We start from the raw sequence: 27,796 nt of genomic DNA on the forward strand, positions 1-27,796 counted from the left end.
TGTTTAAAAACAGCGTGTATTAGTGGAGAACAGGACTAGTTGTTAAAGTACCTAACTTTTCTATTATTCAACATAAACGAATGAATAAAAAAAACAGAATGTTAAGAAAACCTGAGGCTATAGTTGGGTTTTAGTTTCAGTATTTTATAAATGCTAGAATATTCCACAGGTTGATGCGAACTTTGAGAAAAAAACACAGTTTGATTGGTACACCCGGTATACAATGAAAATTTTCCCGTTTAGGCAACAATATTATCACAGTGGTATTGTTAAAGAATCAGGCTATAATATGTTAAAAAATCGCTTAAATCGACCAACAGGTTTAGGAAATATGAGACATCAAAAATGACCAAATTTTTAAGTGGGCCGATTTCTATGCACGTAAGTTTATATACACGGTTTTATATTCTGTTGTTTATATACTTATTATGAGTATTTTGGTTTTCCGTATGTTCCGTCCACAACTGAAGTGCATCTCTGAAAATTCTTTTGGAGTAAACGTTAAAAAGCAGGGCCGACAATAGGCACCCTGCTGTACTCCTCTTTTAATAGTAAAAGCCTGTGATTCCATGCCATCTACTAAAACTGATGTTTGATTGCAATACAAACTTATAATTAACACCATCAAATGCCTTTTGGAAGTCAATTAAACAACAGTACATATTTACTGATACCTGGGGTTGAAATTTTTAACATTTCATCCCCTTAACTGCATCTCTCCCATTTTTCTTCTTCCTTTCCCCTAATTTAATAAACAAAACACCAAATTATATATAAAAATCGTATATTTTTACTTATATAAAAATTATATACAGTCTATTCACAATGATTACAAATCTTATAAAAAGCCATATTGTCCTATTTCGAAAACTATAAATATATTGATTGTTGAATACAGTTCCTAAATAAATAAATAAAATTGTACAATGAGGGTGCCAATAATGCAAATAGAAAAATTAATTTAGTTTATGTAAAAAGTTAAAATCCAAATTACTACATATACAGAAGTTGATCATTAAGTTTCAGGACTTCTAAATTGTCACGTTTCAATTTGTCAACCGGCGCCACTTGGTCCAAATTGACTTGTTGCAGCTGTGTGAATAAAGAGACCGGAGACATAGGGAAGCGGGAGCCGAGTTTATTCAGCACATTTTTCAAAAAAACGTGACTTTCGTCTCCTAGCCCCTCTACCCACCAGACTTGTATCCCACAGACTTTTTCTTTGTTTCTCAAACATAAGAGATCTTTGACATGACAGAGAAAATTGACATGTTGGGAGGAGTGCATACGTTGTCAATGATAATACCAATCTTGAAGGGGATAATGTTGATTGATTTATATGTTTATATATACAAAATTTTATTATAAGCGTTAATCCTGAAACTTTTTGATTACTGCCCGTAAGTATAGTACTTCTATTGCACCGTAAAAGGAAAATAATAATTAAATCTGTATTTAGAGTCGAACAGAAAATCATAAAAGAAGTAGAAATAGGTAAAATGTATAAATGAGATGGCTCGCGTCAGAACTTCTTTTTAAAAATAATCAGGCCCGACCAGGGGGGGGGCAGGGGGGGCAAAATTCCCGGGGCCCGGGGCCCAAGGGGGCCCGGCCGTTAGCAAATTTAAAAAAATTCCTTTTATTAAAATATTTTACAACAGATTGAATTTGCTTGCGGTTTTAATTATGAAATTATTATAAGGAATATTATGCATTTGGAAAAGGCAATAAGGCAATAATATAAGTTTAAGATCTACTATGGGTCAACAACGATTATCTGATTTGGGACTGTTAAGCATAGAGTCGAAACTTGCAAAAACTCTTGATTTCGACCACGTGATCCAAAACTTTGTAGATATGAAAGCAAGAAAAGTTATGTTGTAAATAACAGTTCTATTGTAAATAATTAAAAACAAAGTTTAATTGTTAAAACTGTTTTAATTTTCTTCCTTCCTGTGTCAATAGCATGAGTATTCACTATTACATATCCCAGTTTATGAGTTATCAGATTTTTGGGAATTTTCGTTCAACTGGGTTTGGGGGGGGGGCGGCCGGGTCTCATCCCCGGGGCCCGGCCTGGCTCTGGGCGGCCCTGAAAATAATGTCACACTTCTGTAAAGATATCTTGAAACTTCGACTTCGGAAAAGCATCATTAAAAATATTACATATGGTCAGTTGTCTCATACGGTGTCGAAGCATGGACATTGGAAATATCTACTATTAACCGCTTGGAGGTTACAGGTACAGTTTTTTTTCCAGTAACCATACAGCTCCTATTCGTTATTGATAAAGTACAACGTTTGTAGCAATTTTTTTTTAAATGTGTCAGTTTATCCGTCTTCTATAATTATTTTCAACTCTATATACACATACACACACCGGCAAAATTAGCCGAACACGTTAAAAATGGGACATGTTTGATGTCTCGTATTTCATAAACCAGTGGTCCGATTTGAGTGATTCTTTTGGTATGTTATAGCCTTATTATTTAAGAATATCGGTGTAATAATATTGTTGCTAGGCAGGTAAATGTCAGTTTATACCGGGTGTAACAAGCATACTGTGTTTTTTTCTTAAAGTTCGGAACGCCCTGTGGAATATTCCAGAATGTATAAAATATTAAACTTTAAACTCGTTTGTAGAATTATGCTTTCTTAACATTTTCTTTTTTGATTCATTTGCTTATGTTGGAAAATAAAAAAGTTATGTGCTTTAACAACTAGCCATGTTTTTTATCAATAAATCCTCATAGTAGGGGAGAAAAGTATGCTAAATTTGCAATTACTCGAGCGATCTTGTGACCTGGAGTGGATTGTGAAGAGTGGGTGCTACAACCAAAAAAAGTTAAGTTAAGTTTTCCATAAAGTGTGGGACTCTCCATTTTTCAATTTAATTTTCCATTTCCACCAATCGTTTTTTCCGATTATGGCGCTATTTATCCATAATAGGAAAAAATGTTGCGAATAAAAGTTGCTTATTTTTACGTCAAGGATCCAAATCTGCAATAAAAATTGGGGCTCCTATTTTATATTTTAATGTAACCCCCCACCCCACCTTCGTGGGGGGTCGTGTTTGGTGCCATTCGGTAGATTTTTGAAAAATATTGAATAGGTGTATTTTGCAGTTTTACGATCTGATGTTCATTTCGCAAAATATCGCAGGGTTCGTATTTATAATTTTTAATTTACCCCCACCCCTCTCCGTGGAGTGTCACGAGCCACCACGGAGGTGGGGTGTGGTATTTAATTTAAAATCTTAAATAGGAGCCCCAATTTTTATTGCAGATTTGGATTCTTTACGTAAAAATAAGCAACTTTTATTCGACATATTTATTCGAATTATGGATAGATAGCGCTATAATCGGAGAAAAATGATTGTTTCAAATGGAAAATTAAATTAAAAAATGAAAAGTCCCCCACTTTATGGAAAACTTAACTTAACCTTTTTCTGATTTTAGCACATACTCTTCACAATCCAATAGGTTTCCATAACTCTCGAGTAACTGCAAATTTAGTATACTTTTCTCCCCTACTATGAGAATTTATTGATGAAAAACATGGATAGTTGTTAACGCACATAACTTTTTTATTATCTCACATAAGTAAATGAATCGAAAAGGAAAATGTTAAGCAAGCCTATGTCTACAATCGAGTATTAATTCTAATATTTTACATATGCTAGAATATTCCACAGGGTGTTCCAAACTTTAAGAAAAAAACACAGTATGATTGGTACACCCGGTATAAAATGGTATTTACCTATCTAGCAACAATATTATTACAACGATATTATTAAATAATAAGGCTATAACATACTAAAAGAATCACTCAAATCGGACCACTGGTTTATGAAATACGAGACATCAAACATGTCCCATTTTTAACGTGTTCGGCTAATTTTGCCGGTGTGTGTATAAATCAAAACCAAAAGTAACAATCTCGCCCCGTTCCCATCTTAAAATTTTCATTATAAACTTTCAATTTTAACACAACAGTATTATTAGCAACCACAACAGACCAACAACCTCATCAATTCGAGTTTTTCTCCGTAGTAGAGGGCTTCTTCTTTCCTTTAGGGCTGGCTAAAGTGATTAAGGGCACCCTCCGAGGCATCTTTTGTACCACATTCTCATCGGTTTTCTTTTGTTTCGGCGAACTACTTTCATCTGATACTTCTATGATCCTATTTATCTAAAAATAAATTTAACTCGATATTAACTGGACGGTAATAAGGTAAGTTAACATTAATTCTACACAAAATTTACGAGAAAAACAAGTGACATAAAAAACAACTACAGTATTTCTCATGATCATCTTTCAGTGCGTCACAGTTTTTCGATTTCTTTCTAACGCATTAAATTGTATGTGACAGAAAAAAAAGGCACGTCGGTGATTACATTTCGTCGGTGACATTTTTATAACATTTCTTCTAGTTATTCTAGTTGTCGATAGATGGCGCCATAATAAAAAAATAATTTTTTTTAATTAGATAATAATATTACAAATATAATCTCTATAATTTATAAGACTATACAAATCAAAGAAAATACCATTTTATAAATGCAAGAAACACATTTGATTTGTTTTTATTCCAAATTGAAAATAAAATGTGACAACTGTCAGATTTAACTAAAATGACATGTTAGAATAAATGTCATAAATGTGTATTATCACGGACTTACCCTTTTTCCTATCATTTGTTACGCACTGAAAAATGATCATGAAAAGGACAATACCTACAAAATAATAAGTAACCGAAAAAATCGTAATTTAAAAGGCCATAGTACTTCAGTCGTCAGAGACCACCGAAACTTGAAAAATTATATGAACAAGCTGAATTATGCTAAAAATGTTAATTTCCATCATCATACAACCCAAGATGGGTCTTGGTCTGTTCCAGAATCAGCTTCGATTCCTTCCTATCCTTCGCTGTGATTTTCCAATTTTGTACTCTTAATACTTACTTTAGTCACAGTATATAGAGGTTCCACAGTAAAATCACTCCTCTGTCGGCGCTTTGATCTCAGGAAGTAATACCGGCAGTACGCAATTGGTAATTCACCAGTGGTGGATGCGGGTTTTCCCTGTTAAAACCCGTACGTTTCTATGCGAATAGCAATGCGAGAGTGGGGCAAAAGCGACTAAGAACATTGCGCCGTTGCCATGCGCGACTACATAAAGATTTTACTTCCAATTTTTCGGAGAGTGGTTCTACTGTCCCTCTTTATACTGTGCTTTAGTCTAAGAGCTAGTGAACCCTCCGAGTAACGGTCTTCCTGTAAGGCTAGAAATTTGTATAGTGATAAAATATTTGAATCTATTCTCTATATCTATATGAATATATGTACTGAAAAATTTTGAAAATGAATTTGCTCCAGAACAACATGGTTTCTTGCCTGGGTTATCCACAACTAGTAATCTGTGCATTCTGTCTAATTTTGCTAGTGAGGCAATAAATAATAAACTCCAATTAGATTTAATAATGACTGACTGCTCAAAGGCATTTGATTTGGTTGACCATGGCATTCTTTTATCGAGATTGAATGAGTTTGGTTTTTCGCATGATGCTTGTACATTTATAAAATCGTGTGTGGAATCAAGGTTTCAACGAGTCAAAATTGGTAGGTGTTTTTCAGATAAATTTCAGGCTACATCTGGTGTTCCTAAGGGAGCAACTTAGGGCCTTTGTTTTTCTTAATTTTTGTCAACTCACTACCACAATCTCTTAAATTTTCTTCTAGTTTGATCTATGCTGATGATTTTAAGCTTTTTAAGACTATACATAATCCAAATGATTGTCAGTTACTACAGGAGGACCTGACCTCAGTTATAGAATGGTTTAGGGACAACAATATGATCTTGAATATTAAGAAATGTGGAGTCATATCTTTTACTCGCAAAATCGACTACATTCAAAATAATTATTGAATTGACAACTGTGTAGTATCTAGGAAAACCAAATGTAAAGATTTGGGAATATACATACAGGCTAACATGAAATTTAATGAACACTATATAAATATTGTTAATAAGGCCTACAAAATATTGGGATTTGTAATAAGAAATTCCAAACACTTTAGTATAAACACAACCATTAGACTATATAACGCTTTAGTCAGACCAAACTTGGAATATGCATCAGTGGTATGGGCTCCTGAAGCCAAATTTCATATTAATCATATAGAAAAGGTACAAAAAGATTTCTAAGGTATTTATACCTTAAGAAATACAATGTGTATAGTCACCTTACGCCATCAAACGAGTTGCTTCAAATATTTGGCTTACAGTCATTAGAGCAAAGAAGAAATATGCATTGTGTTGTGTTTATTCATAATATTATTAACAATGTTAAATATGAGACATGTAGTTTGATCAATTTTATTAGGTTTCATGTGCCAAAGATCAACCTAAGAGTAAACAGTAATGACCTATTTTCTTGTAGTCCATATAATCCTTGTGCAATAATAAACTATATGCAATATCAGTGTAATGCATTAATAAATATCTGTGATATAGACCTCTTTAACTGTAGTGTAAGGGATATTAAAAAATGTTATCATCAATAGATAAGTAATGGGCTCAATTTTTAAAAATTTTTTAAAAATCTTATTAACTTGTGTCTTTTATTTAATGTGTTTATTTTCTGTACTTTTATTTTGTACTTGTGTGTATATTGTATTTTTTTGTACTTTTTGTGTGTATATTGTTATACCAAGTAATGAGCACTCTTACATGTAATTACTACCTAGGTGGTGTTTGTAAGTTTTAAATAAATAAATAAATAAAAAATTCATAACACACCAAGGCTAAACACCACGACCTGGCAGGTATCAGCCCTGCACGTGTATCTACCAGGTGAATTGAAAAGTACATAGTTTAGGGGGTAAAATAAACTTTCTCCTGTAAAGTTTAAATTTAAGTATGTATTTCAGTAAGTCATTTGGAAGAAATGTGTACAATGACAGGCGATACTGAACAGCATAAGACCTTGCCAGGGGAGGGGAAAAATTAGGATTTTTTCCTAAAATTATTTTTTTTTGCATCGAACAAAGTTTTTTTAGGTTTTTTGAATCGTTCCAAACAGAAAAGATCTTTCAAGTCAACACTGCTTCGCGAGTGGAGCGATCAGTGGAAGGGATACTCTGATGTTTTGGTGTTAAATTAATAAATAATTTATTAAAATGTGAAGTAGCAGCTCCTTGGAATATACTATATTTATTAAAAAATTGAAGAATCTCAGATGCAGAATCCACCAATTTAATAAATTAAAATTGTAGAAAACTGAGATTTTTCGTGTTTGAAAGTTCTTACTGGTACATCCTTAATCTGCGACTTTTTCAATTAATAAGACAGCAGACGACGAATATAGAAAACGAAAGGGAAACGATCACATTTCGCTTTCATTCGTCTAGGAAAAACGGACAGCAGAGGAACTTTCAGTACTCAAATCCGAGTAAAGGAAATAAAAATAATAAATGATGGTTTTGCTTGTTTTCGATTCAGAGGGTTGCACACCAGCTAGACAGGCCCTGTTTCTACCCTTTCAGGCGTCATCAGTAGCAATTAAATTGGTGGATTCTGCATCTGAGATTCTTCAATTTTTTAGTAGATGTCGCTGTATCGCGTCTGATGGGAAATTTGAATTATTTTTCAGATTCCCTTTAAAATGATGGTGGAGCTATTTTTCGGTTCAGAGGTGGGCACACTTTGGAAAGCTACTGATGACGCCTGAAAGGGTAGAAACAGGGCCTGTCTAGCTGGTGTGCAACCCTCTGAATCGAAAACAAGCAAAACCATCATTTATTATTTTTATTTCCTTTACTCGGATTTGAGTACTGAAAGTTCCTCTGCTGTCCGTTTTTCCTAGACGAATGAAAGCGAAATGTGATCGTTTCCCTTTCGTTTTCTATATTCGTCGTCTGCTGTCTTATTAATTGAAAAAGTCGCATATTAAGGATGTACCAGTAAGAACTTTCAAACACGAAAAATCTCAGTTTTCTACCATTTTAATTTATTAAATTGGTTGATTCTGCATCTGAGATTCTTCAATTTTTTAGTAGATGTCGCTGTATCGCGTCTGATGGGAAATTTGAATTATTTTTCAGATTCCCTTTAAAATGATGGTGGAGCTATTTTTCGGTTCAGAGGTGGGCACACTTTGGAAAGCTACTGATGACGCCTGAAAGGGTAGAAACAGGGCCTGTCTAGCTGGTGTGCAACCCTCTGAATCGAAAACAAGCAAAACCATCATTTATTATTATTATTATTACTATATTTATTATCACTTGGCTCTGTAGATGTATAAAACTGTTTAATTAACTTTTTAAAAGACAGCAAATTATCATTATAATAATTCCCTTAAACATTTTTAGTTAATACCTTTGGTAGTTAGTTGTTTTAGCTGTTAAGTTTAATGTTACTTAGTTTTTTGGAGGTTAAGTACAAGTAAACATTACAAAAATGAGCTCTACAGAAAAATTTTGTTTTTTCTGCAAAAAAAAGGTAGTTCATGCTGTAATGTGCAGTATTTGTAAGGGAAATTTTTTTCACGAGAGTTGTGCAGAAAAATCTGGAGCAATGAAAGGAAATACAATCAAATGTGGTCAATGTGCAAAAAGTGAGGTTAAGTCGGATGAAGTCGATTTTTCTTCAAACAAATCAAAGGAAATCTCAGAGTTTCAAAAGTTATTTCAGAAAATGGAAGAATCTATGGAATTCCTGAGCAGCAAATTTGATACTCTTACAGTGGAAAATCAAAATGCATTACGGGAATTGCGAGATATGAAAAGAGAAAATATCCAATTAAAAACCAAAGTTAGCCAGCTGGAAAAAAGAATCTGTGAACTAGAAATCAAAGAATTTTCCTGTAACCTAGAGATTCACGGAACTCAAATCAAAAATGAAGATCCCAAAGAAGTTCTAATGGAAATTGCTAATGATCTTTTATCATGTAATTTTAATAGTCAAGATGTGTCAGACTGCTTCAAACAAGAAACCAAAAATGGAGCAATAATTGTTGCAAAGATGAGATCACGTGATATAAAAACTAAGTTTATCAAAGCACGAAAAAATCGTAAAATGGAATCTAATATGCTGAGTTGCAACAAAAACAAAGAGAATACTTCAAAGATCTATATAAACGAGCAGCTCACCTTTACAAACAGAAACTTGTTTAACATTGCATACAAATTAAAAAAGGAAAGGAAATACAAATACTGTTGGACAAAAAATGGTAGGGTATATGTAAAAAAATCTGATGATTCTGAGCCAATTTACATTCACAATGAGGATATTATCAAAACTCTTTAATATTATTTGTGTGAACATTATAGTAAAATGGAAAATACGTTAGTAAAATGGATAATGATTGTAAATTGCAAATAAAATTTAAACTGGATAAAGTACAGTGTGATAATAGTACTGAGTTTAACATACTCTACCTGAATGCCCAGTCTTTGAGAAATAAGATATTGAACTTTGAAACGTTAGTTGTTAAGTTAAATATGCCAGATTTAATTGTAGTGGCCGAACATTGGCTGAGAGTGGGTGAAGAAACATATTTTAATGTGAATGGTTATAGTTCAGTTTTTGTTTGTAGGGATAAAGAAGGTGGTGGTGTAGGGTTATTTGTTAAAAGCTGTTACGAGTACTCAGAAGTCTACAGATATAATAAAAAGTGTTCAATGTTATTTTTACAGATCGATAGAAGTATTATAGTGGGTGGAGTATATCGACCTCAAGATTTCTACTGCAATGAACTTTTTGATGCACTGGATACAGCACTAAACATATTTGTGAATAAAAAAATTCCAGTTTGGATACTAGGTGACTTTAACATAGACCTTATTCAAGAGAGTATCCCACAAAAATTAGTTTGTCAAACAATTGTGTCCAACGGTTTTAGTATATTAAATAAAACTAACCCTACCAGAATCACCAATCATTCGGCTACATGTATTGATTATGTGATGACAAACACTTTAAACTTTGATGCAACGTTATATATAGTAGATGAAGGTTTCGGTGATCATCAACTGCAGCTATTAAAGGTAAAAAACACATCATTTATAACCACTGACAAGTATTATACAGTAACAACTTTAAACAAACTGAAATTCAAAAATGAAATATACAGCTTGCAAAATCAGATTTGGAATGAACCTGATTCTTTATGTGATGAAATATTACGTGTTTATTTAAATAATCTTAATACAAAAACAATTAAAAATCGATTTCGACAAAAAAGTGCACCATGGTTTAATGTCACATTACATAACCTTGTTTTAAAAAGAGATTTTCATTATAGAAGGCATAAACAATTCCCTAATAGTAAGTTCTTACAAGATGTTTATAAGTCCGTGCAAAATGAACTACTGAAAGCAGTAGGCAAAGCAAAAAAAGACTATTTCACGAATAAATTATCCGATGCACAAGGCAATAGTAAAAAATTATGGGCAACTATCAATCACCTTATTCATAATGCCGAAAATACAAAAAAAACAATAACAATACATGAACTACACTATCAGAACTCGATATATAATAAATCTGAGGAGCTATCAAACCAATTAAACAAATATTTTTCACAAGTAGGAAAATCTCTGTCAAAAAACATAACACCTTCAACAAGCACTCCAATAAATGTATCACCAAAAGAATATATATTTGAATGGCAACAAGTCTTAGAAATTAATGTTCAAGAGGTTGTAAGAAAACTAAAAAAAGGCAAATCTCCTGGCTGGGATGGCTTTGGTGTTGATATTATCAGGGAGTTTGAAGAGGAGCTTCTACCGATTATAACTAAATTAGTTAACCTTTCTCTTGTCACTGGAACAATCCCGAGCTCTATGAAAATGGCAATAGTGATACCACTTTATAAGGGAGGAGACTCAAAACAGCCAGGAAGTTATCGGCCAATATCTCTCTTAACAGCTATGTCAAAGATATTAGAATCATGTGTAAATCTTCAAATCGTAAACTTCTTGAATACAACTGGTGCCTGGTTTAATCGACAATATGGTTTCAGACATAATTCCAGCACAGTGTCAGCAGCTACCGATTTGATTACAGATATATATAGTAACTTAGACAAAGGATTAAGCTGTGTATTTGTATCACTAGATTTACAAAAAGCTTTTGATACAGTTAACCATGAGTTACTTATCTCAGTGCTTGAACAATATGGTATAACTGGTATGTCCTTAGTATGGCTCAGGGATTATTTGACTGGCAGAATACAAAAAGTGCTCTGTAATAATGTACTTAGTACAGCAGAAGACATCACATGTGGAGTTCCTCAAGGGTCTATATTGGGACCAACATTGTTCCTTATTTATATAAACTCCATCTCCAATCTGCCTTTAAAATCAACGCTATTTTTATATGCTGATGATACGGGACTCTTGTATGCTGACAAAGATCCCAAAAAGCTAGAATATGTTGTAGAAAAAGATCTGACAGATATAGATGACTGGCTCAGATACCACAAGCTCTCACTCAATATGAATAAATGTAGTTACACAATAATTTCAAATATTGAAGAACACAGAGAGCTACAGTTAAATTTTGGAAAATTCAAATTCGTTAAAAAAAATGTTACCAAATACCTTGGCTTACACATAGATAATCGACTAACATGGGAACAGCATATATTGAACACGTGTCAAAAAATAGCTCCAGCAGTGGGTATGCTTGGAAGAATTGCTAAATTTATAAGTATCCCACAGCGTAAAATGATCTATCACTCTTTAATAAATTCACATTTGTCATATCTAACTATTGTTTGGGGTAATACAAATCAAAAACAGCTACATCCTCTCATGGTGTTACAGAACAAGGCTGTGAAATATATATTTCAACTGTCAAGACTTCATCCAACTGACGACCTGTACTATCAGAGAGGAATTCTAAACATTGAGTCGCTATACATTTTACAAGTTTGTATATTCATTCATCAAATTAAGCTTTCTCAAACACTTACAAATATTACTCTAAGACGTATAGAAGATGTGCATGACCATAATACCAGACAGGGAGGTAGTTTTCAAACCGTAAGAATGCGAACTACTGGTGCACAAAGAAGTATATACTCAAGTGGTCTGATTTTGTATAATAAGTTACCCACAAAGATCAAAGACTGCAGGCTAGAAAGATTTAAAACTGAATTAAAAGAGTTACTTCTTACTAACTACTACAACAGATAGCTTTAATTGAATATAATTCTATAACAATTTAATAATAAATAATAATTTAATCATTTACTTTAATACAATTTCTTTAATGAATCTATATAGGAAAACTTAACCTTCAGTGTAAAGTAGTCTAAAAAGTTTTATGTTATGTAATCTGTTACCATTATATTTATGTTTATTATGTTACCACAAAACCAGCATAGCTACGGCTCTTGGTTTTTTAATGTATTTTTTTTTGTATATTGTTATTACGTATTTTAATAAATGGAATAAAAAAAAAAAAAAAAATACCTTTTAGTTGTTACCTTTGTTTTAAACTTGTTTTGTATAACTTTTATTCCTTATGTGACTGGCAGTATGACGATAAGTTTAAGCCAAAAATAATAAAAAAAGACGATTCAAAATTCAAATTATAACAGTCAGCCCAAAATGCGCCCTCATTGGTCGTGACGTCATATGATTGTAGTAAGGATGTCCTTGCCATTAATTCATTAGGTTTGGCACTCGTTATGACACTGACACTCAGTTTTATAAATATTTTGATAGTTGCTATTTCTGACTAATATTTAAGTGTTTTTGTTAAGCAGACAAGAGATATTATACTTACGATAAAATGATCTTGACATACATGAAGACCTTGTGTATTAACTGAAATATCTTGAATGTTTTTCGGAATGCAAGTAACCACTTTAAACGCCGTTTTTTATAGGCTGGTAATCCAATAAATATTTTATTGGGGTTTTTAATAGTTCTACTTTTACAAAATGGCACTACACAACACTTATAGTGTTCTCTTTTATTTTCCACAGTAAACCATCTTTTCTTTCCTTCAAAAACTGTATCAAACTCCAATCTCAACAAACTGGTATATATTATTACAATGGCATACGATAAATGTCATTAAAATATAAATAAAGCATAACTATGTGACGTCACGGGTCGTTAAATACACAGAAGATTTTAAATTTGTACTTCTAAGTTATTATGAGTTTTTGAAGCGTGAAATTTTGGAAATCTCATTTTTAAACAAAACTGAACATTATTATGTAATAAAAAAATGTGTAAGTTCCCTATTGTGGAAAATTCTACATTACATCTACTACTACAAAAAACAACACTAAATGTATTACCTGTGCATCATTCTGATCTACATCAACTTTATCTACGTCCATTTTCTTACACTCACTTTGCTTGTCTGTTTTGTCGTCTTGAGTATCTTCAAGCTGAAGACAAAAATCTTCAGTGAAGTCATCTTCCATAGGTACAGCATCCGGTACCACGGGGACATTTTTCTTAGCAACTTCGTCACCAAATCCGTCTCTAGCTTCAATGTCATCCAAGGTCAAATCAACGTTCTGGGCAATAACAGGCTCTGGTTTATTTTTCTTTTTGTCACTGGATTTCTTTAAGAAGTCCAGCAACGGATTGCTTTTAGAAGGGGTTGTGCTCAATTTTTTTGGAATAAGGGAACCTACTTTGATTTTTGGGGGATCTTTCTTCTTAAGGGAGGACGCTTTTTTATCTGCGGATGACATACTTGTACTCGAGGTTGGCTTTGAAGGTGTAATGCTGCTGTTGGTAACACTGGATGTGTTTTTATTTTTTGATTTTATGCCATTCGAAACATTTTTCTTTTTGTTACTTTTATTTTGTGAGGAAGTGTTTGTAGTCTTTTTGCTAGGAGTACTTAACAAATTAGTTTTTTGGTCTACTTCTTTATCCTTGCTATTGTCATCTAAAACTATAATTTCTTCTTTACTTTTTTGGTCGGAGTTCAAATCTTCAGGGCTATTACTTGTATTTTTTTCTGTTTTTTCTTCACAACTACTGTCAATTTTGTCATTACTTATCTGTTCAGTACAATCGTCTTTGCTTGTAGTATTATGGCTAATATCATTTAAATTGAAAGGTGTAAGAACTACTTTAAGTATTTTATCCTTATCATCATTTGGTTTGACTGTTACATTATCTTCAACTTTTTTGGGTGTAATTCTTCGAGGAATTAACATATTTATTATTGTAGACGCTGCTTTAGGTTTTTGAGATTGAGTATTTGTTAGTTCTCTCGGTTTCCTTCGCACTTCAATAGGCTTTGCTTCTATTTTTTTGTCTCCAGACTCGCTAGATTTATTATTTGCTTCTACTGTAGGATTCTCATCCACCTTTTCGCGTCCAGGTTCATTAGATTTACTACACTCTTCTTCTTTTGGCTTTCTTCTGGCCTCAATAGGCTTCGCTTCCATTTTTTGGACTCCAGCTTCATTAGATTTGATTTCTTCCTCTTTTGACTTTCTTCTGACCTCAATAGGTTTGGCTTCTACTTTTTTTTCTTCAGATTCACTAGGTTTATTATTTTCTTCTTTTGGTTTTCTTCTGACCTCAATAGGTTTTGCTTCATCTTTTTTATCGCCAGCTTCATTTGGTTTACTATTTTCTGCTCTGGGTTTTCTCCTAACTTCAATAGGCTTTGCGTCTGATCTAATATCTTTTAATTCTGTCTTAGATACGTTAGTTTCATTATTTTCTATTTCCCGTGGTTTTCTTCTAACTTCAATAGGTTTAGCTTCAGTCTTAGAGCTTTTACTGACTTCATCTATTTTAATGGGAGCTATTCGCCTAGGTAGCAGCTTGTGTATTTCATCTTTTATCTCTTTGGACAGTTCTTTTGGTTTTTCGTCATCATTATCTTCATCATCATCTAGTTCTATAATATCTCCACAATCAGTGACGTTTTTCTTTTCCACCTTCGCTTTTTTAGGTGTATTTTGTACCCACTGTTGGATAAAACTAGGTCTTTTCTTGACTTCTTTTTTCGTTTCTTCCTTATCGGTTTTATTAGTAATGTCAACATTTTCATCTTTATCTGTAGTGTCTACTGGAGGGATTTCGCTACATTCCATATTACTCAGTTCATCGTCACTTTCCTCTTTCGTGTATACTTTACCGAGTTCTTCCTGCTCAAAAGTAATTATGGTACAGAAACCGTCGGTAGAGGAAGCTATTAAAATTAGACCATCTGCAGACCAGGTCAGATCTGTAATTCTGGTATAATGAATTTCGTGAAATCGAGCGAAAGGTTTCGTTTGTTGAGTATCATAAAGTATAATATCATGATCGGTTCCTACAGCAAATATCATCCTGTAGGGAAGGTTCACCAAAGATTCTGGTCCGTCGTCTCGAAGGCAAAAAAGTAGAGGGCAGCACCGTACTGTTGTGCTGCTTTGGTTGTCCAATGGTAGAATTGCTGCGGGTCTATAAAAAAAACTTGCATTAATATCTAATATACAGGTTGGATAAAAAGTCTGGAAACGCATACTTAATTATCTCTTAAATGGATGATCCTACAATAACCTACAATAAATTCTACAAAAACCGGGATATGCCTATTCTTCAATATGGAGGTTTCAAATTTTATGCTTGCAATGTTGCCAGATTTATCATTTTTCTGATATCATTAGTCACTTTGTATATTTAGTCCATTCACTCACAGTAAAATATTGCAAAACCTCTAAATTTTAAAGAACCACATAGTTAACATGTCAAAGAAAAAAAGTCATATTGTGCCTATGTGTGCTTTTGCTCTGGAGGTATGCTTTTGCCATGGGGGTGAGTTTCGCCCCTTCTTGGGGGTGAAAAAATATATGTTCAAAATAAGTCCGGAAATGGATAAGCTGACTAATTATAAGTAACTATTTAAGTAACATGTTTTTACACGGTTTTTCGCAAATAACTCAAAAAGTATTTTATTGAATAAAACATTCTTAGAAAAAATATAGATTATAAAAAAGTGAAAAAAAAAATGGTGTATGTATGAGGTCTCTAAACCCAGTAGACATATTTGTCAAATTCCAAACCGAATATTTCAATGTGAAATAACCAAAAAATGATGCACTTTTTGGGGAAAACTCATTACAACTTTTTTAAAGTGTTTAAAAAAAGCTTTATCCGACACCTGAAAGGGTATAAGGAAGGAGAGAAAGAAAAAAAAGCTTTATTTTTGTTTTTTAAAAAAGTTTTTAGCATCAAAAGAAAGCAAGTTACAGTCAAAATAAAGTTGGTCCTTTTTTTTAAAGTAAAAAAATCGTGAAAATCACCCAGTAATTAGCATCAAAAATCCCAAATGAAACTAATCGTTACCGCTGTATAAGTTGCTTTACTCGTGTATGTATTATTTACATGATCTGTAAGTTTCATTGGTTCAAAGTGCTTATTTTTTAAAGGGCTGTAATTGAAACGCTTGAATGAGTCACTAATCACAAGTGTATGCAAATTTTGAACAGCCATATCTTAACCAATTTTTGTCCTACAGAAATAAAAAAAAATCAAAAATATTCAGAAAAGTACCTAAAACCTACATTTTTTTACTCTTTGAGATTTTTGGTATTACTAACAATTTTTAAGTTATTTTGAAAAAAAAAAACATTTTTTCAAAACAAATTAAAAAAATTTATTTTAAAACCAATTTTTTTCCAAAATAAGCACATTGAACCAATGAAACTTACATATTATATAAACAATACATAAGTAAAGTAACTTGTGAAGCGGTAAGATTAATTTCAATTGAGATGCTAATTAGAGGGTAATTTTCACGATTTTTTTTACCAAAACAAAAGAGACAAACATTATTTTGAGCGTAACTTACTTAATTTTGATGCTAGAAACTTAAAAAAACTTAAACAAAGCTTTTTAACACTTTAAAAAAATTGTAATGAGTTTTCCCCAAAAAGTGCTTCATGTTTTGGTTATTTCACATTGAAATATTCGGTTTGGAATTTGAGGAATATGAACCTAATTTTCATTACTACAACTCTGCTTCTACTGGGTTTAGTGACCTCATGTATACACCATTTTTTTCACTTTTTTATGAGCTATATTTTTGCTACGATTTTTTTTTTCAATAAAATGCTTTTTTTGAGTTATTTGAGAAAAAACGTCTACAAATGTGTTTTTTTTGTTCAAAATTGAACATATTCATACGCAAATATCTCGAAAAGTAATAACTTGGTAAAAAACACTATCGAACAAAAGTTGCTTAGAATTAGTCAGTTTATATATTTCCGGACTTATTTTCAACATATATTTTTTCACCCCCGAGAAGGGGTGAAAGTCATTGCCGGGGCAAAAGCAAACATCGGCACAATATCACTCTTTTTCTTTGACATGTTAACTATATGTATGCAAAGTTTCATGTCAATCCAAGCGGTTCTCTAAAATTTATAGCAAAAACCGTGAGTAAATGGACTACATAATTGTATTATTATTGGAATCCTCACCTCAATACAAATTCAACCATATTTAACACAAAAAAATGGTAAATCTATTAATGTTAATGTCCAAATCTTCATATTGCAAAATAGGTGAATCCATGTTTCTGTATAACTCGAACCATCCATTTAAGGGGATCGGTACATAGTTTCGGCTCCGATGCTATTTAAATGGGATTCATTTTTTTCGAATCCTGAGAACACTAATAGGTATTTTTGAAAAATTTAAACGCAGAATGAAAGATTACGTTTTTACCAAGGGCCGAAAGTCCCTGAAAACTTCTATAATGTTTATTTTAATAAGTTACAGGGGTGAAAAACTAAAAGAAAATGTAGTGTGATTTTTAATTTCAATTATCTCATTCAAAAGAAACTTTTTATTTATTCTAAGGGACTTTCGGCCCTCGATCATAATTTAGTCTTTTATTCTGTGTTTAAATTTTTTAAAAATATTTACTAGTTTTTTCAGGATTCGAAAAAAATGGACACTATGTCCGTGGTGATATTTTCCAAATCGAACATTCACTATCTTTGTCACACAACGCACTGAGTCGAATAAAATATGGTGACAAGACAGTGACAATTTTAAATATTTGACATGGCATCGGGAATATTTTGAGTTGTTGATTAAATAATATTGATAGTGTATTTGATAAGTAATTGAGTTAAGAGTGAACTTAATAAAAATATTTTTATTGTTTATTATTTATGGAAGATCCAAGCAAAGAATACACCAGGATATATTCTGTGATCCAAGTATTTTGTTGTTAAAGATGTTCCATCTGAAAAATGTTATGTTAAAAATTGTAAGCGTTAGTAACAAGACCTATATTATTAAGAAATCATTTTATCACTTTTCTTCTTTTCTCGATTGAGTATTAGTTTTTGTGGTACAGTATATAAATTATTACAATCACTAAATACATAGTTAGTGAAAAAAAAATCATATTAATTAACTGAATTACTAATTAAGACAAGTATACAAGTAACATTTATCCAAGAACATTCAAAAGCCATCTCTTTAAAGTTAATAATGACATTGTCAAGTAATGTTTACATATCCATACCAGTGAGAATTTTACTACACGTAATTTGCTGTGTAAAGACAGAAAAAGCCGGGATAGCCGTAAAATATTTGCGCCTACACTTTTAAGAGATAATTAGGTTAGTTTCCAGATTTTTTGTTCACTCTGTATAACTATCTTGATACCAAATAAACAGTGGAATTACTAGCAACACAATCAAATGGAAAGTTGAAAGCATACTTACTCAGCCCAATTATCCAATGTAAAAATTAAACTGGAATTGATAATCTTCTTACATTCCTCGTCCTGAAAATGCCCCGAAGGTACAATAAGTAACGAACCATCTGGGGTGAACTGAAGTCTTCGGAAAAACGATTTGAAAGTGTCGTCATAAAAAAATTTACACTCTTTTTCATAGAGAAAATGGTCATTAGGTACGGGCAATTTTCCTTTATGAATTCTGCTTTTTACATGTTTGCCTGTTACATCGAAAATTCTGCATATTCTATCAGTACTGATTGTTGCTAAGATTTGGTTTTTTGGGTCCCAAGCTACTCCCTGCAAAAATATCAAAGAGGCATTGGCTATTTTGACATTTAAAAAATAATGTTACTAAATTTCAGATACATTTTGCACCTTTGGAGAAACACTGACGCAAGTGCAAATTTTTCCCATTTCAAAGATGAACTTGTGCCATTTTACTTGGGGGGGGGGGGTGAAAGTCACTCCTTTTCAGGGTAAACTCAATAAGACTATTATAAAAGCAAAACCTACATTTTTCACTATTTGAGATTATTCATATCACTAATACTTTTGTTATTTTGGAAAAACGGCATTTTTTCCAAAAATTTAAAAAATTAACCATAAAACTCACTTTTTTCAAAAATAAGCACTTCAAACCGGTCAAACTTAAACGATAATAAAGCGGTCACAATTAATTTCATTTAGGATGCTAAATAGGGGGAGAATTTCATGATTTTTTTTTTTAATAAAAAAAGGTGCCAACTCTATTTTGAGCAGAACTCGCTTAGTTTTGCTGCTAGAAACATTTACAAAAAAATAAAAATAAAGCTTTGTTTAAATACTTTAAGAAAGTTTTAATGAGTTTTCCCCAAAAAGTGCTTCATTTTTTGGTTATTTCATGTTGAAATCTTCAATTTGGAATTTGAGGAATAAGAACATATTTTTCATGAGCTACAACTTTGCTTTTACTGGGTCTATAGACTTCATAAATACACCATTGTTTTCATTTTTTTATAAGCTACATTTTAATACGAATATTTTTTCGATAAAATACTTACTATTTGGGTTATTTGCGAAAACCCGCCTGAAAACATGGTTTTTTTGTTGAAAAATAACCATTTTCACTCGCAACATTTAATAGGAACATTTTTTTCGTTAAAATACTGACTTTTTGAGATATTTGCAAAAACATGCCTGAAAACATGATTTTTCTTTTTTGAAAAATAACCATTTTCACTCACAACTAACTCAAAAACCATCGACTTAGTAAATTAACTCTGTAGACCAAAAGTTGCTTAGAATTAGTCAATTTATCCTTTTCCGGACTTATTTTAAATAATGTTTTTCACCCCCGAGAAGGGCTGATTTTCAGCCCCCAAGTAAAAACAACCAATGGCACAAGTCCAACTTTGAAGTGGAGGGTAAGTAGAATCTAAATTCAACTTTTCAAGCAAATCCGTCATGACGCTGAAACTTACACTCCAAAATGGTCATTTACTGGGCTATGACACAATGACCATTTATGACTGACATGGACTCATACAGTCAAAGAATTGTACACAAAACTGACGCAAGAACTTTTACAACAAAATTTTGAAAGTGAAATTTCTTAGGCCCTAGAGTATCAAAGTGAATTCATTCCAACGATTGCTGCATCATGTCATCAGTTTATTATGTTCATCTTTTCTAAATAGTGAAAAAACGATTTTTACCTTGTTCCAGGATGACAATTTGTGTGTCCACACTTTGGACTATTTTTTTATTTTGTTTCAGGAAATATAGTAATGGACTCAGATTTCACAGACCTCTATAAAATGACTCAAAAACTATTTAAGATTGGATTAAGAAGTTGAGCGAAATACTTAAACAACCTCTCTCGTTTTTTATAATTTTTGCTCTGGTGTCAACTACAGTGAAGCACTGAATATTTTAATATTTTTAAATTCAAATTACCTCGTATGTTAATATAGCTATCAAAAAATTTTCATACAATACACTGTTTTCCTTTAAACTAGTACACTTTAGAAGACCAAAAATAAGCATTTTTAAGATTTTTTTTCTCAGAACCTTTATTAAAAATGAATATAAAAGTTTTTATATATTAATATCTAACTCTTAGAGAATACAAAAAATATATCTTTTTTCATTTATGCATGTACACTAATATTGTTGAGGGTGCCAAAGTCGAGGCCCCGAAAAAAAGTAGTTCCGATGGCGACAGTTAATCTCAGGATTGGGATCTCTAAAACAAAAAAATTTACGGCATTTGAAAAAGGAAAGTTTCTTACGTGACAATTTACCATTAGTGAAAAATTATGCAAAAAGAAAGATTTTACGGAAATTTGAAAAAATTTTGTTAAAAAATCACCTGTTTTTCTTCAGTTTTTCATGGTTAAAAAATATTTATTTTTTATTTTTTGGTCAAATTGTGGTAAATTGTCACGTAAGAAACCTTCCTCTTTCAAATACAGTACGATTTTTTTGTTTCAGATATCCCAATCCTGAGATTAACTGTCCGCCATCATTTTTCGAGGCTTCAACTTTTGCGCCCCCTACAATATTAGTGCACAGTCATAAATGAAAAAGGATATATTTTTTGTACTTTCTAAGGATTAGATAATAATATGTAAAAAGTTTTATGTTCATTTTTAATAAAGGTTCTGAGAAAATTTTTTTTGAAAAAAATGATTATTTTTGGTCTTCTAAAGTGTACTAGTACCTTAAACAGTTTTGAAACTTACCTGGACAAAACCCTTATGGTCAGACATAATATGATCCATTTTCCCTTTTGTGAGGTCCCATAAAACGGCAGTATTGTCCACAGAACCTGATAACAATTTCGTATTATCTACAGACCAACATAAATCATAGATATCTTCTTTGTGTCCTCGTAAGACCTAAAATAAATCAATAATGTATAATTTGTTGAGAGGTTTACACATTTTCGTAGTAAATATGTTAGAATTTTTATAATAAATATTTTGTAGTAAATAGTTAAAAGTAATATGTTTACCTTATAAACAATCCAAATTTCTTTGTCATCAGTATCTCCTTCTAAAAGGGGGATATTGTCGTTTTTTAACTGCCATACTATGATATTTGCATCATCATCTGCAGATGCTAGATACTGTCCTGACGGTGACCATCTTACAATATTGACTGATCTCTGATGCCTAGTTAAATCTGATACCAATTCTTGTTTAACTGATCCATTTTCACTTATAATCAGCTGCCATATCTACAAGTTCAAATAGTAGTATCTTATATTCATTAATATGTGAGTATTTATTTGTTTTCATTCACAATCTACCCAAACTATAATAAATTGTTACAGGAACATTATAATATTCACAAAATTATGGCTTTACATATAAACATGTTATTAAACAATCTACAGAACATTGATAAGACTAGTAGTAACCTATGGTTGTGAAACCTGGATAATGACAAAAAAAGATGAAGCCCAACTCAGGACATTTGAGAGAAAGATACTGAGAAAAGTATAGTAGACTCTCTATAACGAACATGGTTATTACAAGGTTTTGCTTATAACGAGGTACACTAGATGTCCCATGAAATTCCTATTGAACTGCAACACCTCTATAACGAGGCATATTTGGTTATAATGAGGAAAAATGAAATTGAAGAATATGTTTCTTTACCTGTTTGTAGTGCAGTAATGGCTACAAATAAATACCCCAACTACTTGTATACAGAAATCCCCAACATCTGTAGGGGCCAGATAGTGTAGTTATCGAGGTCAGTGCTGTAATAAAATCCACCACCTATAATAAACTTCTTCCTGTTCTGTTTATCTATCGACTGAAATTGAATATTTTAGGAAATTTACAATTTATGATGGTGAAGCCTTATTGTTGAGGAAACAATATTTAGCATCTTATATTGCTCCTAATGGCTTCACTATACGAAGTTAACGTTTTAGAAAACTATATATTCATATTTATGCACAATATTATTGTTGTCTGATATAACGAGATCCACTTATAATAAGGTAATTAGTTTGCCATTTCAGTTCTCGTTATATGGGAGTCTACTGTATATGGTGCAGTTGGAGCACACTAGTTCGCTCCCGAGGTCACAAAACCCTCTTAATTACATAATAGTTCACTCCGAAAACCATAACCTAGTTCGCTCCCGTGGTTAAGCGGATTAAGTATTTATTTATTAAGTTCTAGGAAAATTAAAATCAGCAAAATTGCTACTGCGACTTTTTTTTTTATAGAAATTGTATAAAATACTGGTTGTTACATATTTATATAAATATGTGAGACAGTGGAATTAGATTATTCAGATTTAGACCATTTTGGAGTGTAATTTTCTGCGTTACGACAGATTTGCTTGAAAATTTGGTTTTAGGTTACTAAATGCTTTTGAAATAAGTCCAGAAATGGACAAATTGACTACCTAATTCTAAGCAACTTTTGTTTTTTTAGCGAAGTTAATTAGTTTTGAGATATTTGCGAGTAAAAATGTTTATTTTGTGACAAAAAAAACATGTTTTTGTGCGGTTTTTCTCAAATAACTGAAAAAATAACTATTTTGTTGAAAAAAGAATATGCTTAGCAAAAATACAGCTTATTTAATTTCGCTTTGTATCAATTTCAATGGTTTTTCACACAAATCGTCAATTGTTTCCGCTTAACATCATTACTTAATTTTTGCCGATTTAACGCTGTTTTTAATAAACTTTCATGAGTGTGGTTATCACTATATTCAACTATACTGTTACAAATATTTACAGTTTTAACAAATGCTTTGCAACTTCTTTCTACACACTGCCAACGTTTGATATTATCAGCAGGCATTTTATGGAAGTTATACTTGTAATTGTCAATAAATAACATAGACTTGCCCATTTCACTTATTTCATATTTCTCTATCATGAACTTAGACATTCAAACCGTAAATAAAGTAATAATGGTGAGATTTGCACCACCCCTCTATCATATCATAAAATTTTAGGTGACTACTAATTACCAATCTTTTCAAAAAAATATATCACTTGTAATGTCTTATACGTAAAAATCCAATCAAATATTGAACAAGGGAATATGAGCTCTAACATCATAATACTTTAGTGATAATATGGTTATAATTTTAATACAATTTTAAGTACAGTGGAACCTCGATAACCCGGATTAATCGGGACCGCGGCCGATCCGGGTTATCGAAAATCCGGGTTAGCCGGAGAATATAGTAAAAATTAATAAATAACCTCCATTATAATTACAAAAACATGAAACACATATGCACAGTACACATCTAAATTACGTATAGTTGTATAGAGTGTAGAGTTTTGTTCATTTCTTGGTAAAAAACTCAGTCATACTGTAGAGATGTACCGACACCATAATATGGTAGGTCTGGATCCCGCATACGAAAAAAAAGTTGATAAATAGCAAGCTGAAAATTTGTTATTAGCTTAAGGGTGTCTAGTCGGACAAACATTAATATATGGGAACACTGGAACAGGGGAAGTTTTAACTGTGGAACAGGCTAAAAATTTGGAACGGTCAGACCACGAAAACGGCACATGTATTTTGTCTGACAGAACAGACTTAAACTCTCCGAACAGAGATTAAACTCTCATGCAAAAATCAGACTGCTATTTATCACCAAATTGGTGTTTTAATGAGTGGAACATGTAGAATATGTCAAATGACAGGAATTATGACAGATGATAAATAGCAGTCTGATTTTTGCATGAGAGTTTAATCTCTGTTCGGAGAGTTTATGTCTGTTCTGTCGGACAAAACAAACGTGCCATTTTCGTGTTCTGACCGTTCCAGATTTTTTACCTGTTCCACAATTAAAACTGCCCCTGTTCCAGTGTTCTCATATATCAAAGTTTATCCGACTAGACACCCTTAAGCTATTAACAAATTTTTAGCTTGCTATTAATCAACTTTTTTTTCATACGCGGGATCCAGACCTATGGTATCATAATATCATATTATGATGCTGCAATAAATTTATTTTAAAGATTCGCCTTTATCAATCCTACCTAATGTTTCTAGTTTCTTTTCCATTGTCACAACATTTTTACGTTTTGTTAACATTACAGTTTTGTTACCATTACGTAGACAAAAATCAGGCAAACACAATCTGAAGCACGATTACAGAACGGAAGTGATTAAAACAATGTTGTTATTTAAGAACAGACTAAGGCCATTGTTTTAAAAAAGAATTTTTAAATAGTCACGTCTATTTTAAACAATGCTAAGACAGTTTGACATAAATAACGGAAAAGGAATACAGACAGGTGCCTGTTCTTTCCGATAAGCTGAGACGGTCGCTCTGCCTGCCGCCGTGTGCATGAATCATTTTTACTGTTGTACATACTTATATGTGTTCAAATTACACAAATACACATTATCTCTCAAATATTATTTGACCTACATACATTTTTATTTGATAAAATTGTTAAATTGTTTATTTGTTAAATTTTTGTCTGATGAAAATCGGTCCGGGTTAGCCGGACTTCCGGGTTATCGGGGGCCGACTTATCGGGGTTCCACTGTAAGTAGTTTTATATTTAGGTAAATACAAAGTTTGAGAAATATTTATTAAAAATTTTATTAATAAAATTTAGCAAATACCTGCTTTATGAAGGAAACATTGTCTATATACGCTGACCCTGGCTATTCATTATTGAAGTTATACTTCTTTAGGCACGATTGAGGGTGAAATTTTATTAATCTGCACGCATGCGCACACAGATAGTATGGAGTTCGTTACTAAATGTTTTAATTTATGTATGTATCAGTCCAGAAAAGATATGGAAAGGATATATTAGTGTTTTTAAATATATTTTTCTATAAACGTGTTAACAATGCAATTTATAGCACTCCATAGGAGCGTTAAAAATGCTACTTTAAAGCACCAGTGCTTTAAAAATTTTAAGGCACTGAAGTTAAAAGTGAATTGTCAAATTGTGAAACGTCAAAATATTTATATTTCATTTATTAACATTAATATTAATAATACAACTTGCGCTATTTGAAAAAGGTGGTTTAAAAGGTTTTTTTTAATTTAATTTAAACTGTATTATTTCATTTTTAACACGTTTGTAGAAAAAAAACTATTAAAATTTGTTAGAATATACAAAAATAAAAGTAGATGTTATTCTATAGTTGTTATGATTTACGTATTGACAGTATAGGCAGTTTTGATATAATGTCAAGAAAAATATAAAAATGGAATGTCAGTCAAGTTCAAGTAAGTTTTTGTAGGTATTGTCCTGTAATTGAGAATGAATAAATTATAATTGTTGATATATAAGACGTTTGTAGAAAAAATATTGTATGATATAGGTGTTAAAAAGTACATTTTTAAGGCACTCATGTGAATTGCAGAATGAGCGAAGCGAATCTTTCACATATGTGCCTTAAAATTGTGCTTTTAACATTTATATCATAAATAACTATTATTATAATTTTTGTGTATTTGGACTTGTCTCCCTCGGGAATAAGATAATAAGTAATATTTAAAGTATTTTATAATTCACTTTGTATGTTTGTCACTATGTCTGAGAAATCTTGTAGACCGTATAAACAAAAGGGTATAGCTCAGTGGTAGAGCGTTGGGCTGGAGATCAAGAGGTCCCCGGTTCAAATCTCGGTGTTTTCTAATCTTTTTTTAATTTTTGGTATTGTTTTAATAATAATTTTTGGAAAGTAGTAAGTAAAAATTAATTTAATCTTTAAATAAAAAACAAATAAACTGTCCGAAAGTATATTTATTTCATTGAAATCATATTTAGAAGTATAACTTTTTATTTGCGTACAAAGTACACACACATTCTTTTTTATTCATTGTGTACCCAGTAAAGGCATTTTTAAACTATCTTTTCTAAGAAATATATGGCGGGAGCGAATTTACCTATGCCCCTTTTCTGTAGGGGATTAAAATCTGGCCACCGGAGCGAACTAGTATATACCCGGCACTGTCCAAGAGGAAGATGACACATGGAAAATCAGGAGAAATGACAAGGTTAATGAACTGAATGAAGGGTATGTTGAAAAGTCAAAGACTGTCTTGATATCTCAAAATTGTTAAAAAATGACTTGACACCTTCATGCACTAATAGCTTCAATTATAAATCAGGTATGACTCAACTGATTAGAATGAGCAAAACTTAATATACCTAATGGCCAATACATTCATATCTATTTGTAGAATCAAAATATACAAAGGCAAACAAATAATTTAATTTAACTATTAAATAACAATAAATAAAGTAACATAGCTAAAGAATAAAAGAATATTAAAAATAAATTGATCCTAGCTTTTCCTTAATTGTGTCATATTATTTATTTGATACTTCATTAAAACATAATAAATATTAGGTAGGAAGGTAGGCATTAAGTTTTTGAAATTTTTGTTGTATCAAATGATTAAAAAATAATTTCAAATTTATTGACAAGCGCTCAATATGTTGTCTATTGTTAACAATGCTAGAGTTAAACTTATTCTCCTAAAATCATTCAACTTAAATAGAATTAAAAAATTAAATTACCAGAATATGACTGTCTACACCACCTGAGGCCAGCCTATAATGACCATTTGAAATAGGATGAATATCGACACTTAAGACTGGTTCTTTGTTATGCCAGGATATTTCTGGTATGGTACACTTCATAATAATTTAGTTCTGTTGATCTTACAGTAATTGAGTAATTTTAAAAAGTTTTTAGAATAACTTAAAACTTAACAAAGCCCGGCGACAACATAAAATCGCGCCAAATTATGACAACAAAAATGCGATTTAATCACTTGTCAAGTGTACCTTGTCTTTTGTCATTCAGTTGTCAAAAGACAGAATACTAAACCATTTTGTGGTCACCATAAAGGGTACCCCCCAAGATAGGCAAAATGCCCTCACTTCCTAAATTTTTTTTTCATTTTTTACGTTCTCTCATCGTTCTGTAATTAATTAGTGCAATTTTACCAGCCCCTACCACCAAAACGTAATTTTCTCGTTTCTATTTTTTTTCGGTGGGTTTAAAAAAAATGTACACACATTCACAATGCTAGAAAATCATATGACAAA

The 27,796-nt window shown here is 31.8% G+C and overlaps 1 protein-coding gene across 1 annotated transcript; it reads right to left on the reverse strand.

The window, feature by feature from the left end:
• Positions 1-767: 767 nt before the first annotated feature.
• Positions 768-27,500, reverse strand: LOC126884819 (chromatin assembly factor 1 subunit B). The gene is made up of 6 exons (XM_050651071.1): positions 27,263-27,500; positions 21,737-21,961; positions 21,465-21,620; positions 18,725-19,038; positions 13,322-15,443; positions 768-4,191 (listed from the first exon to the last, which is right to left on the reverse strand). Exons 1-6 carry the CDS (start codon positions 27,383-27,385, stop codon positions 4,030-4,032), a joined length of 3,102 nt encoding a protein of 1,033 aa, XP_050507028.1. The 5' UTR covers positions 27,386-27,500; the 3' UTR covers positions 768-4,029.
• Between the last annotated feature and the right edge of the window lie 296 nt (positions 27,501-27,796).

Source organism: Diabrotica virgifera, chromosome 5, assembly GCF_917563875.1.
Source record: "Diabrotica virgifera virgifera chromosome 5, PGI_DIABVI_V3a".
NCBI lineage: Eukaryota > Metazoa > Arthropoda > Insecta > Coleoptera > Chrysomelidae > Diabrotica > Diabrotica virgifera.